This window comes from Pan troglodytes, chromosome 2 (assembly GCF_028858775.2).
Source record: "Pan troglodytes isolate AG18354 chromosome 2, NHGRI_mPanTro3-v2.0_pri, whole genome shotgun sequence".
Lineage (NCBI taxonomy): Eukaryota > Metazoa > Chordata > Mammalia > Primates > Hominidae > Pan > Pan troglodytes.
The window spans coordinates 83030031-83043018 of record NC_086015.1 but is presented as its reverse complement, the minus strand read 5'-3'; the positions used below and the strand labels follow the sequence as shown (position 1 = coordinate 83043018).

The 12988-nt window shown below is 33.9% G+C and overlaps 1 protein-coding gene across 15 annotated transcripts in view; it reads left to right on the top strand.

Annotated features, from left to right (window-relative positions):
• The window catches only part of ROBO1 (roundabout guidance receptor 1), a 1167403-nt gene that overhangs the window by 1016367 nt on the left and 138048 nt on the right, over positions 1–12988 (top strand). For all 15 annotated transcript variants that reach the window (XM_016941499.4, XM_016941496.4, XM_063806043.1 and 12 more), the window contains one exon: positions 1956–2113. In XM_016941499.4, coding sequence (XP_016796988.2) covers positions 1956–2113 — 158 coding nt within the window. The remainder of the gene's footprint in view (positions 1–1955; positions 2114–12988) is intronic.

The window sequence follows — 12988 nt, the reverse complement described above, 5'->3', positions numbered from 1 at the left end:
TTCCTTTTACTGTTCTTTCCAAAGATAAGAAAGAAAGTCTTCTCTTTGAAGCAGTAGTTTCCAAATATTAACATAGTCATGCCGTGCCCAAGTTGTCTTAATATTCAGATTACAAAATGGGGATTTTTTTCATGGATGTGATAACTTACTCGAATGGATATATCTAGTTGGTTGGAATTGAGGAAGGAAAAAATTTAAACTGGTTTGAGGTTTTGAAAAAAAGTTTAAGAGTGATTTTTGAAAGAACAGCTTGAGCATAAGTTTTTTACACTATAGTACTTCATCCATGAAAGCACTTTTAAATGCCAGTGGAATGGAAAGACGTCCATTCCAGTACAAAATTATAGTAATAAATATTAAATTCAAATATTCTTTTAAAAATTCAATAGGATTTATTTATTTATTTATTTATTTATCTATTTATTTATTTGAGACAGAGGCTGGCGTGCAATGGCACGATCTCAGCTCACCGCAACCGCCACCTCCTAGGTTCTAGCAATTCTCCTGCCTCAGCCTCCTGAGTAGCTGGGATTACAGGCATGCATCACTGTGCCTGGCTAATTTTGTATTTTTAGTAGAGACAGGGTTTCTCCATGTTGGTCAGGCTGGTCTCAAACTCCTGACCTCAGGTAATCCGCCCTCCTTGGCCTCCCAAAGTGCTGGGATTATAGGCGTAAGCCACCACACCCAGCCCAATTCAATAGGTTTTAAAAGATAAATAACATTTATCAATCCAAATCTGTGCACTTAACATACTAATAAACATTTTCAGTACCATGTTAAATTAGGTTACCAAAATGGTTCACATTCTACTACACATCAGATCAAGGAAAGCAGGGTGGAGGAACGATAACTATTGGACTTTGTACTGAAGTATATATATGTTCATCCCTCTTTTGTGAAAAGGGAAGCAAAAGTATTAAATAGTTATGTTCAAGATTGCATGTCTAGTATACAACAGAGTTGTATTTAAGATACAATTATGCCACATAATTCATGATTTCTTGATGTTATCAAGATGCTGGGGACAATTTTACTGTATGAGCTATTTTTGGAATATGTATTTGGTTTCTTTTCCACATCTAATTCTAACAGTTACAAAATACTGCTTGTTTTACAGTATGTTAATATTATATTAGTATCCAGTTGAGATTACAATAGTGAATTGTTTCTTCCTCCACAGTATGGGACTAATGTTAGTAGTACAATTAGAATTAATAATATCTCTCATTCTGAATAGGTTAAGGATTTAATGAGATAGTATACACAAAAAAACAACAAAAACATAGAACATAAAAGTGATGCTGTTGGTAGCACTGCTGTTATCCATATTGGTGCCTTCTAACATTCTCAGTAATCATGGAAAAACACAATGAGTTTCAATGTAGTGGCTTTGTAGATATGTCTAAAGTTTTTATAATGAGCATATTTAAATTATGATTATATAACCTTATACATTAATTTTATATATTTATAAAATATTGCTCAATTAAATTCATGCTTAGAAGTATCTTATTTTTTTCTTTTAATATTTAGCTTTGCATGTATATGTAATTCATTTAATTATAGAAAACATTATCCTGTGGCATCATATAGATAAAAGGAGGATTCAGTTATATTGGTTAGCACATGGCTGAGAAAAATGTAGGCAGCAGGCAGAAAAGAAATGCAAGTTAAAGATGAGCCAAATGCTAACTGTGAGGGCACTAAGCAGCGGAATACACACGCCTGCTGGCCTCTGAAGAATATCAAATTATCCCTCCTGTGTATGTTTAAGGTCAAATATCTTTATTAAATTGCAGATGTCTATAAGTAGATATAGATTCTTAAAGCTGTATTGCAAGAGCTATTAGTGGTAGTTTATTATAATTATAATAAATGTCTCCTGCTGAAGTTCAGAGATTAGGACTGTATCTATCACTTTTGAGTATAATGATTTAATCTTGTTCCTACAGTACTTCGGGATGACTTCAGACAAAACCCTTCGGATGTCATGGTTGCAGTAGGAGAGCCTGCAGTAATGGAATGCCAACCTCCACGAGGCCATCCTGAGCCCACCATTTCATGGAAGAAAGATGGCTCTCCACTGGATGATAAAGATGAAAGAATAACTGTGAGTATTTAATTCAACAGCAGAGGACATTTGTTGGTCTAACTGTGTGTATCTTTACCAAAGAAAAAAGAGAAAAATGAAGTAGATTATTTTCAATAAAGGCTTGCGTCAGCTCCCATGTTCAGCTTTTCTTTTAAAAAATATATATTTCAATTCTTTCTGTGTTGACATGAAAGTAAGTAAGGAAAATTCATGGTGTTTAGAGATCAGTAAAAGAAAAACTATAATTCCTGTTTTAGTGTCTCAGAGTTAACACTTTTATGTATGACTTAATTATTGTCGTAACTCAAGGCTTATAAAATTTCCATGTGTTATAGTAAAAACTGTTTATTAAAGAAAATCTGTTATTTAGTATGTTTCCAGAAGGCCTCTTAAGCCACTTCAGGATGTTTTTATGTTTTTTTCTCATTTTTAAAAGTGCTTTTCTGTTCTATAGTGTTCAATATTGTTTCTGAAAAATAAAATCTTATTTTGAAAGGTGGTTAATGGTGAATTTATCTCAATATAAAATGAAGTCATATGATGAGATTATTGGATTTCAAATTCCTGCTCTGATGTAAGAAATTATATGTGATTTGTATGAAGTCAAGATACGTTTTCTTCTTGACAGCCGTGATTCTATATGACTTCTTTGTTTGTTTTGTCTTGGAAGATGTTGGCTAAAGCACCTCAGTCACCAAGCCCTCATTGATTTTGTGGTTGCTCAATATTTCCCTTTACGATTCTCTTTGTTCAGCATGCACTGATATCTGTCCATTGTGAATTCGCTGGTCAAGATTTAAAGTTCCCTAGGAGAATGTATGTGTGAGGAAAAGGTCACTGCTGAAGATGTACAAGAGCAAAGTTATAATGTAGACCGCACAACCTAATTAGTAGTTGCACTGTTTCTGAGCACCTGGTTAGTAGATTAGCTTGGAAAAAATTAATAGTGAGAAAAGTAGAGAAGGTTGTGTTAGACCAGGTGTTAGAGACCTTGAAAGAAAATTAAGCATTTTTTTTTCATGTAAATCTGAATTAGAATGAGTCTCCCAAAGGATTTCTGTAATTCTTGGGATTGGTGTGAGGATGACATGGTTCTGCTCATAAGAGGTGCTGCAGAGTCACATGACAAAAGTAACTGTATGGGGAAACATTGGTTTTTGGAAATGAAGTCAAGAAAGAGCATGGGAGAAATAGAGCGAAGAAACAAATGCTTTTCTTGTTAGTGATAACAGATTCCTTTTGGATTCATGTACAATGAAGGTAAGAATACTTTGCCCTTAAAAATATATTCTAGATCATTTAATGACCATTATCTATAATTCCTCTTTCCCTTCCTTACTGATTCAAACACATTAAAACCATTATCATCCCTGACTTTCCCTCATGCCTTTCCTGATAACCTATTCATGTTTAATATAAGTTAGTGACAAAAATCTTTTTTTTTTTTTTTTTTTGAGACGGAGTCTTGCTCTGTCACCAGGCTGGAGTGCAGTGGCACGATCTCGGCTCACTGAAACCTCTACCTCCTGGGTTCAAGCGATTCTCTTGCCTCAGCCTCCTAAGTAGCTGGGATTACAGGCATGCACCACCACACCCAGCTAATTTTTGTATTTTTAGTAGAGATGAGGTTTCACCGTGTTGGCCAGGATGGTCTCGATCTTCTGACCTCATGATATGCCTGCCTTGACCTCCCAAAATGCTGGGATTACAGGCATGAGCCACCACGCCCGGCCAACAAAATTCTTAGCCCTGGAGATGCAACTTGATCAAAACTCAGTGAGTGTTCTGCTGGAGCTTACATTTTATGAGTGCGTATACAGACAAAACCAAAATAAATAAGTGTAATATACAGTAAATTAAACTATAATAAATCCTATAAAAATAGAGAAAGAGTATACAGACAAAAACCAAAATAAATAAGTGTAACATACAGTAAGTTAAACTATAGTAAGTCCTATTAAAAATAGTGAAGAGATAGATGAATTCATTAGGGTTCAGGTGGGATTGAAATTTTAAATAGGCTGATTAGAGAGAATGCCTCACATAAAAACCTCAAAAAATTGAAGGAATGAACTATACAAGTGTCTGGAAAAAGGGTATTCTAGGCAGATAAAATATTAAATAGAAAAACCCTAAGGTGGGGTATACCTAACGCATTCACTAGAGAGTAAAAAATCAGTGTTGGTTGAACAGAATGAGTAAAGATTTATAGGAGATACCATCAGGGGGTAGCCTTTTTAAAAAGGCTATGAATTTAATAATTGTCCAACTGCATAGGCTCTTACAGGTGTTGTAGATAGTTTGGCTTTTCTTCTAAGTAAGGTGGGAAGCCTCTGCTCTCTTGAGAACACACTGAAACATGGCAATGGTAGAGGCAGGGAGACCCACTAAGAGCTCTCAGGGTAATCTGGGTAAGAGACAAATGGTGGTTTGAACCAGGCTGTTAGGATGGGGAGGTAGTGAGGAGTGGCTAGATTCTGGATATACTACAAAGCAATAGCCAACAGAATTTGCTAACAGACTGGATGTGTTTGTGAGCAAAAGGGAAAAGTCAAGGACCTCCTAATTAATTGGCCTGCTCAACTGAAATGGTATAGATGCCATTAACTGAGATGCCATAGATTATAGGGGAAGATTTGGGATGGGAAGTATCAGGAGCTTAGTTTTAGACATGGTAATTTTAAAATGCTTATTGGATATCCAAGTATAATTGTCAAATAGGCAGTTGGATATATGAGGCAGAAATTCAGAATTGAGGTTGAGGTTGGAGAAAAAATTACATCGTGGTAGGCATACAAGTACTCATTACTATGCAGTTCTCCCGTCCTTCTGGCAGATGAAACACTCTACTTCCCAGCTTTTTTGCTGTCCGGCAGACCTGTTTGACTTTTTCAGCTTCATGGGTTGTGAGTGAAAATTAAAGAAATTAAATACTAGTGGTTTAAATACTCCAGTACTCTCTTTACCACTCTGCAACCAAGGAAGCTACTTGTCTTATTTAGGTAGTGCAACTGCAACGTGGAAGACACCCTGAGAGCCTGAGCCCCTGAGTTATGTGTAGAACTTTCTACCCCACACCTGTCGTCTCAAGATGGACATGTAAAATGAATGAGAAATAAATCTTTGTTGATTAAGTAACTGAGGATTTTTTAGCACATATAGCATAGCATATCCTGATGAATATAGGAGTCATCAGTTCTTACATGTTATTTAAAACAGGAGACTGCAATCACCAAGGGAATGATTGCAGATAGAAAGGCAAAGCGGTTCAATGGTTAGTTCTCATGGAGAAGAGGCAGAAAGGGCAGTGGAAACTGAGAGGGAGCAGTCACTGAGAAAGGAGGAGAAATAGAAGGGCCGCCAAGTAAAGACGATTTGAAGGAGGTGTCGGTGACTGAGTCAATTACAGCTGGTAGATGGAGTAATGATGAGGATTAAGAATTCACCACTGGATTTAACAACTTGGTAAGCAGTCATAAATGACCTTGACAAGAGCCGTTTCAGGGAAGGGGTGGGGGTTCAAACCTCACTGAACAGTTCAAGACAGACTGGAAAGATCAAAACTAGACACAGAGCATAGACGACTCTTTTTAATGTCATGTTCCATACACTAGATAAAAAATAATGGTGGTTGTAGTCTTGCATTTTCAAAGATCTCAGTTAATTTTAAAGGTTATATTTTGTGTGTATGCTTGTGTATGTGTTAATTTTTTGTGACATTCACCGTTTAAAATCACTATAATGAATTTGATTTTTAAAAATTCTTGGAACTCCCTGATGTATCATATAGTGAACTAGATGACATTTTATTGCTTATGCAAAATATTTAATTTATTATAGAATCTTCATTTACTTTTGCTGTCTAAGGGGATGCTGTCCTCTAATTAAAGAGCACCAGTTCCCCTACGCCATCAGTAGCTTCTAGTCAATGTAAGAACCACCTACAACAAGGAATCAAACAGTTTAAAGTTGTAAAAACCTATGACTATGAAATGATGCCAAGATGTTAATATATAAATAACTTTTAAATCATTTACATGCTGCCAAAACGATGATCCATGATGGTGTTCCATATGCTAGGAAGTTGTAACATCTGAAACTTTTACTATTTCTAAGACCATCTGTGTGTTTTGTATAAATTATGACTGTGGAACTGATAAAACACTGGAGGTAAAAAGCACATTTATACATTTGGGAAAAGGAATACATTAAAAATCAGCAGTTTGGGTTCAAAATCACTGATCTTATGTAGATCATAATTGTTTTTGTTTTATTTTCTTCCTGTAGGCAAAACTGAAATTGAATAATTAAAACAAAAACTTAGAACATAAACAGAATACATGACATTATTTCCAGTTCTTTTTTTTAATAGTGAAAATAAATTCTTAAAACATGTTGGTTATTAGTCATTGTACGTAATTCTTCTTTCCTAAGCTTTGTATTCAAATGAGTGTTTTCATCTCTATTGTTAACGTACTTTGCCAAATGTGCTGAGTGCAGATGAACAGAAGATTAAAGCACATAATATCGTTATGAAAGACAATTGAAGATTGCATGCTTATTGCTACAGTTTTGGTTATAGGAATTTCTAGAGTTCTTTAATGTGGTGGCTTTCTTTGTTGAAAATTTAAAGTACACCTCTCCCAGCTGTGAGAACAAAGACACACCCTACAAAAAGGGGAAATATGTAGTTGAATTATAGCTGCACCTGTATTTTTTTTAAGTTCTTAATTCATTTCTTCTTACATTGACCTGGATTCTGAGCCAAATTTTAGATCCAGGATGATTATAAACCAGGAATATATAAATAACATTTTCTTATTCTCTTACATGATAGGAGAGTCTTTTAGAACTTTTTTGGCACATATTTCTTAGAATCATTTGAAAGAGGCCTTAAATGATGTTTGTCTCTAGTGTTCTTTCTTTTCTAGACATTAGTATTTATATTTAGAGTCAGAAATAAAAGTAGTTTAACTGGTAGGCTAGATTAAATTGATTTACTTCATGTGTTTGAGACTTAATCATATCCATCATTGTTAATAAATGAAATTTTCTTATACAGATGAATCGGAGGACTAAAGTGTTCTTTTGGATGTCTTTGAAAATACCTCACAAAGAGCGATTTTTAAAAATTTCACTACTTTTTAGAAATATTGCATTTAAGTTCAAGATATTTTATTAGGGTGGAAAAAAGAAAATACTAAGATTGGGAAAAAGTTAACACCAAGTATTGAAAAAATAATTATTTTGTTCAATCTAAAAACTAAAATTGCCTACCTCATTAAGGAAAAAGTTAAAACATTTAAAGTAGACATCACAAATATTTTCCTAGATTGTTTGTTTTAAAATTTGCCACTTATTCTATGTTTGTTTTCTTAGACAATTTTAATATTTTTATCTCAGGAAAAAAGTAAGTTTGTTATAAATTAGCACAGTTTCTTTGGGTCACAGACAATTGCACCAAGTTCCAGGCATCAATTTCTCATACTTTGTATTGGATTTCTATAAAATGAACCTGGTGGTAGCTGCAGGAATTGCAGGCATAGAGATGAAATTGCTGATCTCTTATGGAGGATGGCTTATAAATAAAATTTATTTAATTGACTATTACAAGCATAAAAACAAATGTGCTTATGAAATAAAATATTAAGGTATTTAATAGTACCTAGGTGATAACTGATGAGACAAGAGCAACTGTATAGTTTATCTTAATATATGTTAAAAATAAGATCATAAATCAATACCATTATACTAATAGAAAATGATACTTTTCTGTATTTATATGAGATCTGCTAATTGACAAGTAGTAATTAAACCTTTTGTTTTAGATTAGTAAATGAATATTTACAGAAACAATAGTAAATTTTCAATATCTGTACATAGTATATATGATATGTTTATTGAATATTACAAGTTAGGATTTAAGGCCTTGTATTTAGCTCTTCTGCATAAGTGTGTCATGAAAGTCAATTGAAAAAAGTTCCTTTTTTCAGGCGCGGTGGTTCATGCCTGTAATCCCAGCTCTTTGGGAGGCCAAGGCAGGCAGATCACCTGAGGTCAGAGTTCAAGACCAGCCTGACCAACATGGAGAAACCCTGTCTGTACTCAAAATACAAAAAAATTAGCCAGGCGTCATGGTGCATGCCTGTAATCCCAGCTACTCAGGAGTCTGAGACAGGACAGTCGCTTGAACCCGGGAGGCAGAGGTTGCAGTGAGCCGAGGTCGCGCCATTGCACTCCAGCCTGGGCAACAAGATTGAAACCCTGTCTCAAAAAAAAAAAAAAAAAAAAGAAAGAAAGAAAAAAAGAAAAAAAAGAAAAATGTTCCTTTTTAATCTGAAAAATTTTAAATAAAAATTATTTAAATTTATTTAAATTTTATTTTATTAAATTTAAATAAATGTAAATTTTTAGAGAGAATAATAACAACAGCTATTGCATATTAAGAACTTGCTATGTATTATATGTTTTATATCATCTCATTTTATCCACTTGAAAACACAGTGCCTAAGCTATTTTCTTCACATTAGGGTACACTTATACTTGTCAATTTAGTCTTATGAAGAAGGTGAAGAAGAAGGAGATGATGATGATGATAATAGTAAGCACTTATTATAGCACTTGCTGTGTGCCAGGTCCTATTACAAGCACTTTATGTATATTCACCCATTTAATCCTGCCAACAATCTTGTCAGATACATACTAAAAATTCTGCTAATGCAGTCACTACATCTAAATTGGCTGGTTAGGGAAGAGAGGGCAACCAAGGGGGCACTTGCATTTTTTTGACTCATAACATTTTTTATAGGGTCCTATAGATTCTGCAACATATATAACAACTCTGCTATGCTATCAGTGCAAATTTTGACTCAGGATGACAGTATCTCTTAGTTTCCATTATGAAGTACTGTTTTTAATATTCAATGATTTGGAGAGATTAGTTCACAGAATGGAAGTTGTGGTGGTCTTGAAACCGGGGTTTGGCATGTTCAAGAACTAGTCCATATTATGTTCAGTATTGAAATCTATAACATAACAAAGGTTTTTAAATTTGAAAAATTGAGTAGTTTTTTAAAAGATGGCACAGAAATGGTCAAATTTGGCCAAATATTATAGCTCAGACAACCTAAAATTATTTATTCTGAAGACTAGAAGTCTTACCTAAAAAGATAGTAGAGGTTATCTAAAGAAAACAATTAACTGTCATCATTTGCCATTTAGGAAAAGAAGGATTTATGTTGAAAAGGATATTATAAATCAGTAAATTATTCAACTGAATATGCTTTGTAGTTATCAGTCCAAATTGTGAGTTAGCCAGGTTCTAATATCATTAGCTGCACACATTTCAAAAGTTATTGTTGAAAAAAGTAAGCAATTATGAGATATTATATAACAAATGAAAAATTGAGTTAAGTAAAATATTATTAATGTAGTGACTGGGGAATTTTGTATAGATATAATAAAATACAATAAAAACTAACACATTAGCAACACAGTATAAATATTAAGCTCTGCCTAGACTCAACTCTGAAATTTCAAAAATATTTTCTTCATGATAACCTTTGTCGATCATTTATCCCGAATTATTTCATTTTATTAAGAAGAGCTTAAAAGACACTCATCTTTTCATGCTTCAAATTCTTAGCTGGTATGAGCCTTTGTGACTTAAGCATTTTTTAATGACATATATTATTCCTTGAGATAAGTTATGCTGAGTTGTTTATTCTTCCTCCTACTGTCCTTACAGTAGCATGCCACAAATATTCTCTATGTCTACAACTGTTTTTACTTGATCGAAAAAATAATTTAGATGATGGGGAAAGAATTTGTTTGTAAGATATTTATTTTCATCAAAGCTGTTATCCAATCAGTAACTATTTTTTCATTTCATCTACTTATTGCATAGCTGAATTAAGATTTTATCCATTCTTCTTTGCAAAAGGTAGAAAAAAAATTTACAGCATCAGTATGCTTTAGCATAACGAACAAGTATATTTAGTAGCTTTTTCTTAAGATTTTTACCTTACATAGGAAAACCAACCATTCTGGTTTGCCCAGGATGGTCCTGGTGTTAGAAATGAGAATTCTATTCCCAGGAAATCTCTCAGGTCTGGGAAAATGGGGACAGTTGGTCACTGTAATCCTAGATGGTTTAAATGAATTGTTTTGTGTATGAGTGACATTGAATAACAAATCACATTTATATAAGGTAAGTAAAAAATAGCTAAAATATATAGAAGGGTTTTATCTGTATCATTTCTTTCAATAGCAAGTTAAAGATTTGAAAATCCATAATGAAGATAGGACAACAATTTAGTTATGCAGTAAAAAAACAAAACAAAACCAATAAACCAAAAATAACTATTTAACGCTTCCCATTCCCATGCTGACGAGTTAAAATTATTAGAATGGAGTATGTCATCAGGTCTTTTCCTAGTCCTTTTCTGCTTCCTGTGTGTCTTTGTAGGTTTCTTTGATTTCCATTGTTGGTGTGATATTTTGGTAAAAAGCAGCTGACTCACATCCCATCCAAATCCCCAGTGCCCTTCAGATCCTTCACAAATTTGGCATTCAGCCCACTCCTTGCCAATTGCTTCCTTTCCCCCCAATTCCCACATGTCTCCTTCCTGCGCCATCTGCTTCTCCTCCCTTCCTTCGATTAGTGCTTTCGTCTGCTCTTCCAATTTCTTTCATTGTTCAATGTCTTTTGCTTCCTCTTCCCCTCCTCTCCCCTAGAGGAAATTAACATACTTAATACAGCTGATGTCATAAAGCCCCTTTTCCCTAAGAAGTTAAATTCCTGTTTCTGCAAAATAAATACATAGCTCTGTTGTGTGAAGGTCAAAGGAAACCTGAGTAGTAAACCTGAAATAGATTTTTTTTGGGTTCATCTTACATAAAGTGTCAATGCATATTATGTATTCTATTTATTTTCCAAAATAAATTTTCTATTTGGGATTTAAATATGGTAAGTCAACACAACTTTATTGTACCAGTCATTGGATTGAATAAATGACTTAAAAATAATTTTTCCTGTCTATCTTAATTTTCATATTTAATAATTGAAACGCTGGGGATTAGTAGAACAAAGCATAGGCTTGGGCATTATAAGACCACATTATAATTTCAGGTTTCAACACCTATTAAATGCCTGATCTTATGGAAGACATTTGATCTCTATACATTTCATTGTTTCCATCTGTGAAATGAATTGTCTAATCATACCTAGATTAGTTCAGTGTGTCGTTGAGGGAATTCAGCGAGAAAATGCATGTTAAATGTCATTGTAAATGGTGACACACTTAATACCTATTAGTAATGGTGTTCTCTTTATTATTGTTGTTAGTATACCTATTTGAACTCTGAATATATTTAGTCATCTAAATCTTGATGGAAAAGGAAAATCCAAAACTACTCATGCTATAACAATTCCAATTTTCTTCAAGAAGCAAGAAGATGATATAAATGTATGTGAACAAAGATCCAGCTTTCTATCTCCTCTGCCTGTATTTCTATCTATATCTGATTCACCGCTGTGAGAATTTTCAGTTGCCACAGAATCACTAGGGGTATTTTGGGTGAACATTATGAGTAAGTAAAGTGTTTAGACTAACACTGAAATTAAGAAACTGATTCAAGTTCTATGTGTACCTTTATTGGGCAATGCTATCATCAACTGGTTATTCCACAGGAGAATTCTGTCCTAATGCCCTAAAGGTACCCACCATGTGTAATGAATCAACTTCTTTCCCATGCATCGAGAACAGTTCTAGTTACGTATTATCCTTAGGGGAATTGAGAAATTATGTGATTCAGATGCAAAGTACTGGTTGAGAAAGGCTGGTTTCTCTTCTCAAGGAACATCCTGAAACTTTCCACACACTTACAATTTTATTTAAATAATTACACATACACTTATCATGTTTGGACCCTGAAACTAGAAAAAAGAAAGCCAAGCATTTTACACCTACCTGTGAAGTCCAAGCACTCTTTTGAAAGGATTGCAGTAAACTAAAGCATTCTCAGTTCTGGCACACAAATTAGTTTAGATGACAATACAATTAAAAAGATAATTTCAGTGAGCATTTGATTCTTGCTCTGTCTTTTCACTATTCATATGTTACATGTGCAGAAAGCTTGCATGCCAACAGCTTGGTATACCGATATATGAGAGTCTTGGCATGTGATTTTCTATCTGTAATGTTCTGTTCCTCTACCCACTTTGTCTAACACACTCATTTTTCAGATCTCAAAGACAACTTCCTCAGAGGAGCCATCAGCAAAATCCCACCCAAATACCCACACTAGATTTCTTCTTCCTGTTATCTGTTTGTTTTCCTTTTACCAAGTACTTCTCTTATAATCTATTCTAAATTATGATTTATATATTACTTATCTAATACACACAAAACATATGAAAGTCCACCTGTATTCCTCACGTCTGTCTTATGTTCGAAGCTCATATGTTTGAAAAAGTGTTAAATGAATGAAATATAAGTCAGAAATTTAGTCTTTTAGGGAACTCAGGAATGAAAAGTTGCTAATTTGAATATATATGATTTTGTTAATTTTATTTCCACATACAATTACGTATTTCTTATCTTACTCTCCGACAAAATGGGAAGAGAGTATCATCCACACCATTTCTTTTTTCTAAAGCATGATTTGTTTTGGCTTAAAAATAGGAGATACTACACAAGTTAATTATGTGAGTAAATACATTGCTATAAGTGTGACATACTGATATAGAATCTTAGAGATGGAGCTGAGTTGAGAGATTGTGAATAGGCAAGGTCCTTTGTTTTCAGGGACAAAAGAGATGCCAAGCCCGTTGGTTTACCCTGAGTCACATAATGGATTAGTGTGGAGTCTCCCATCATAAGAGTTCTTCCT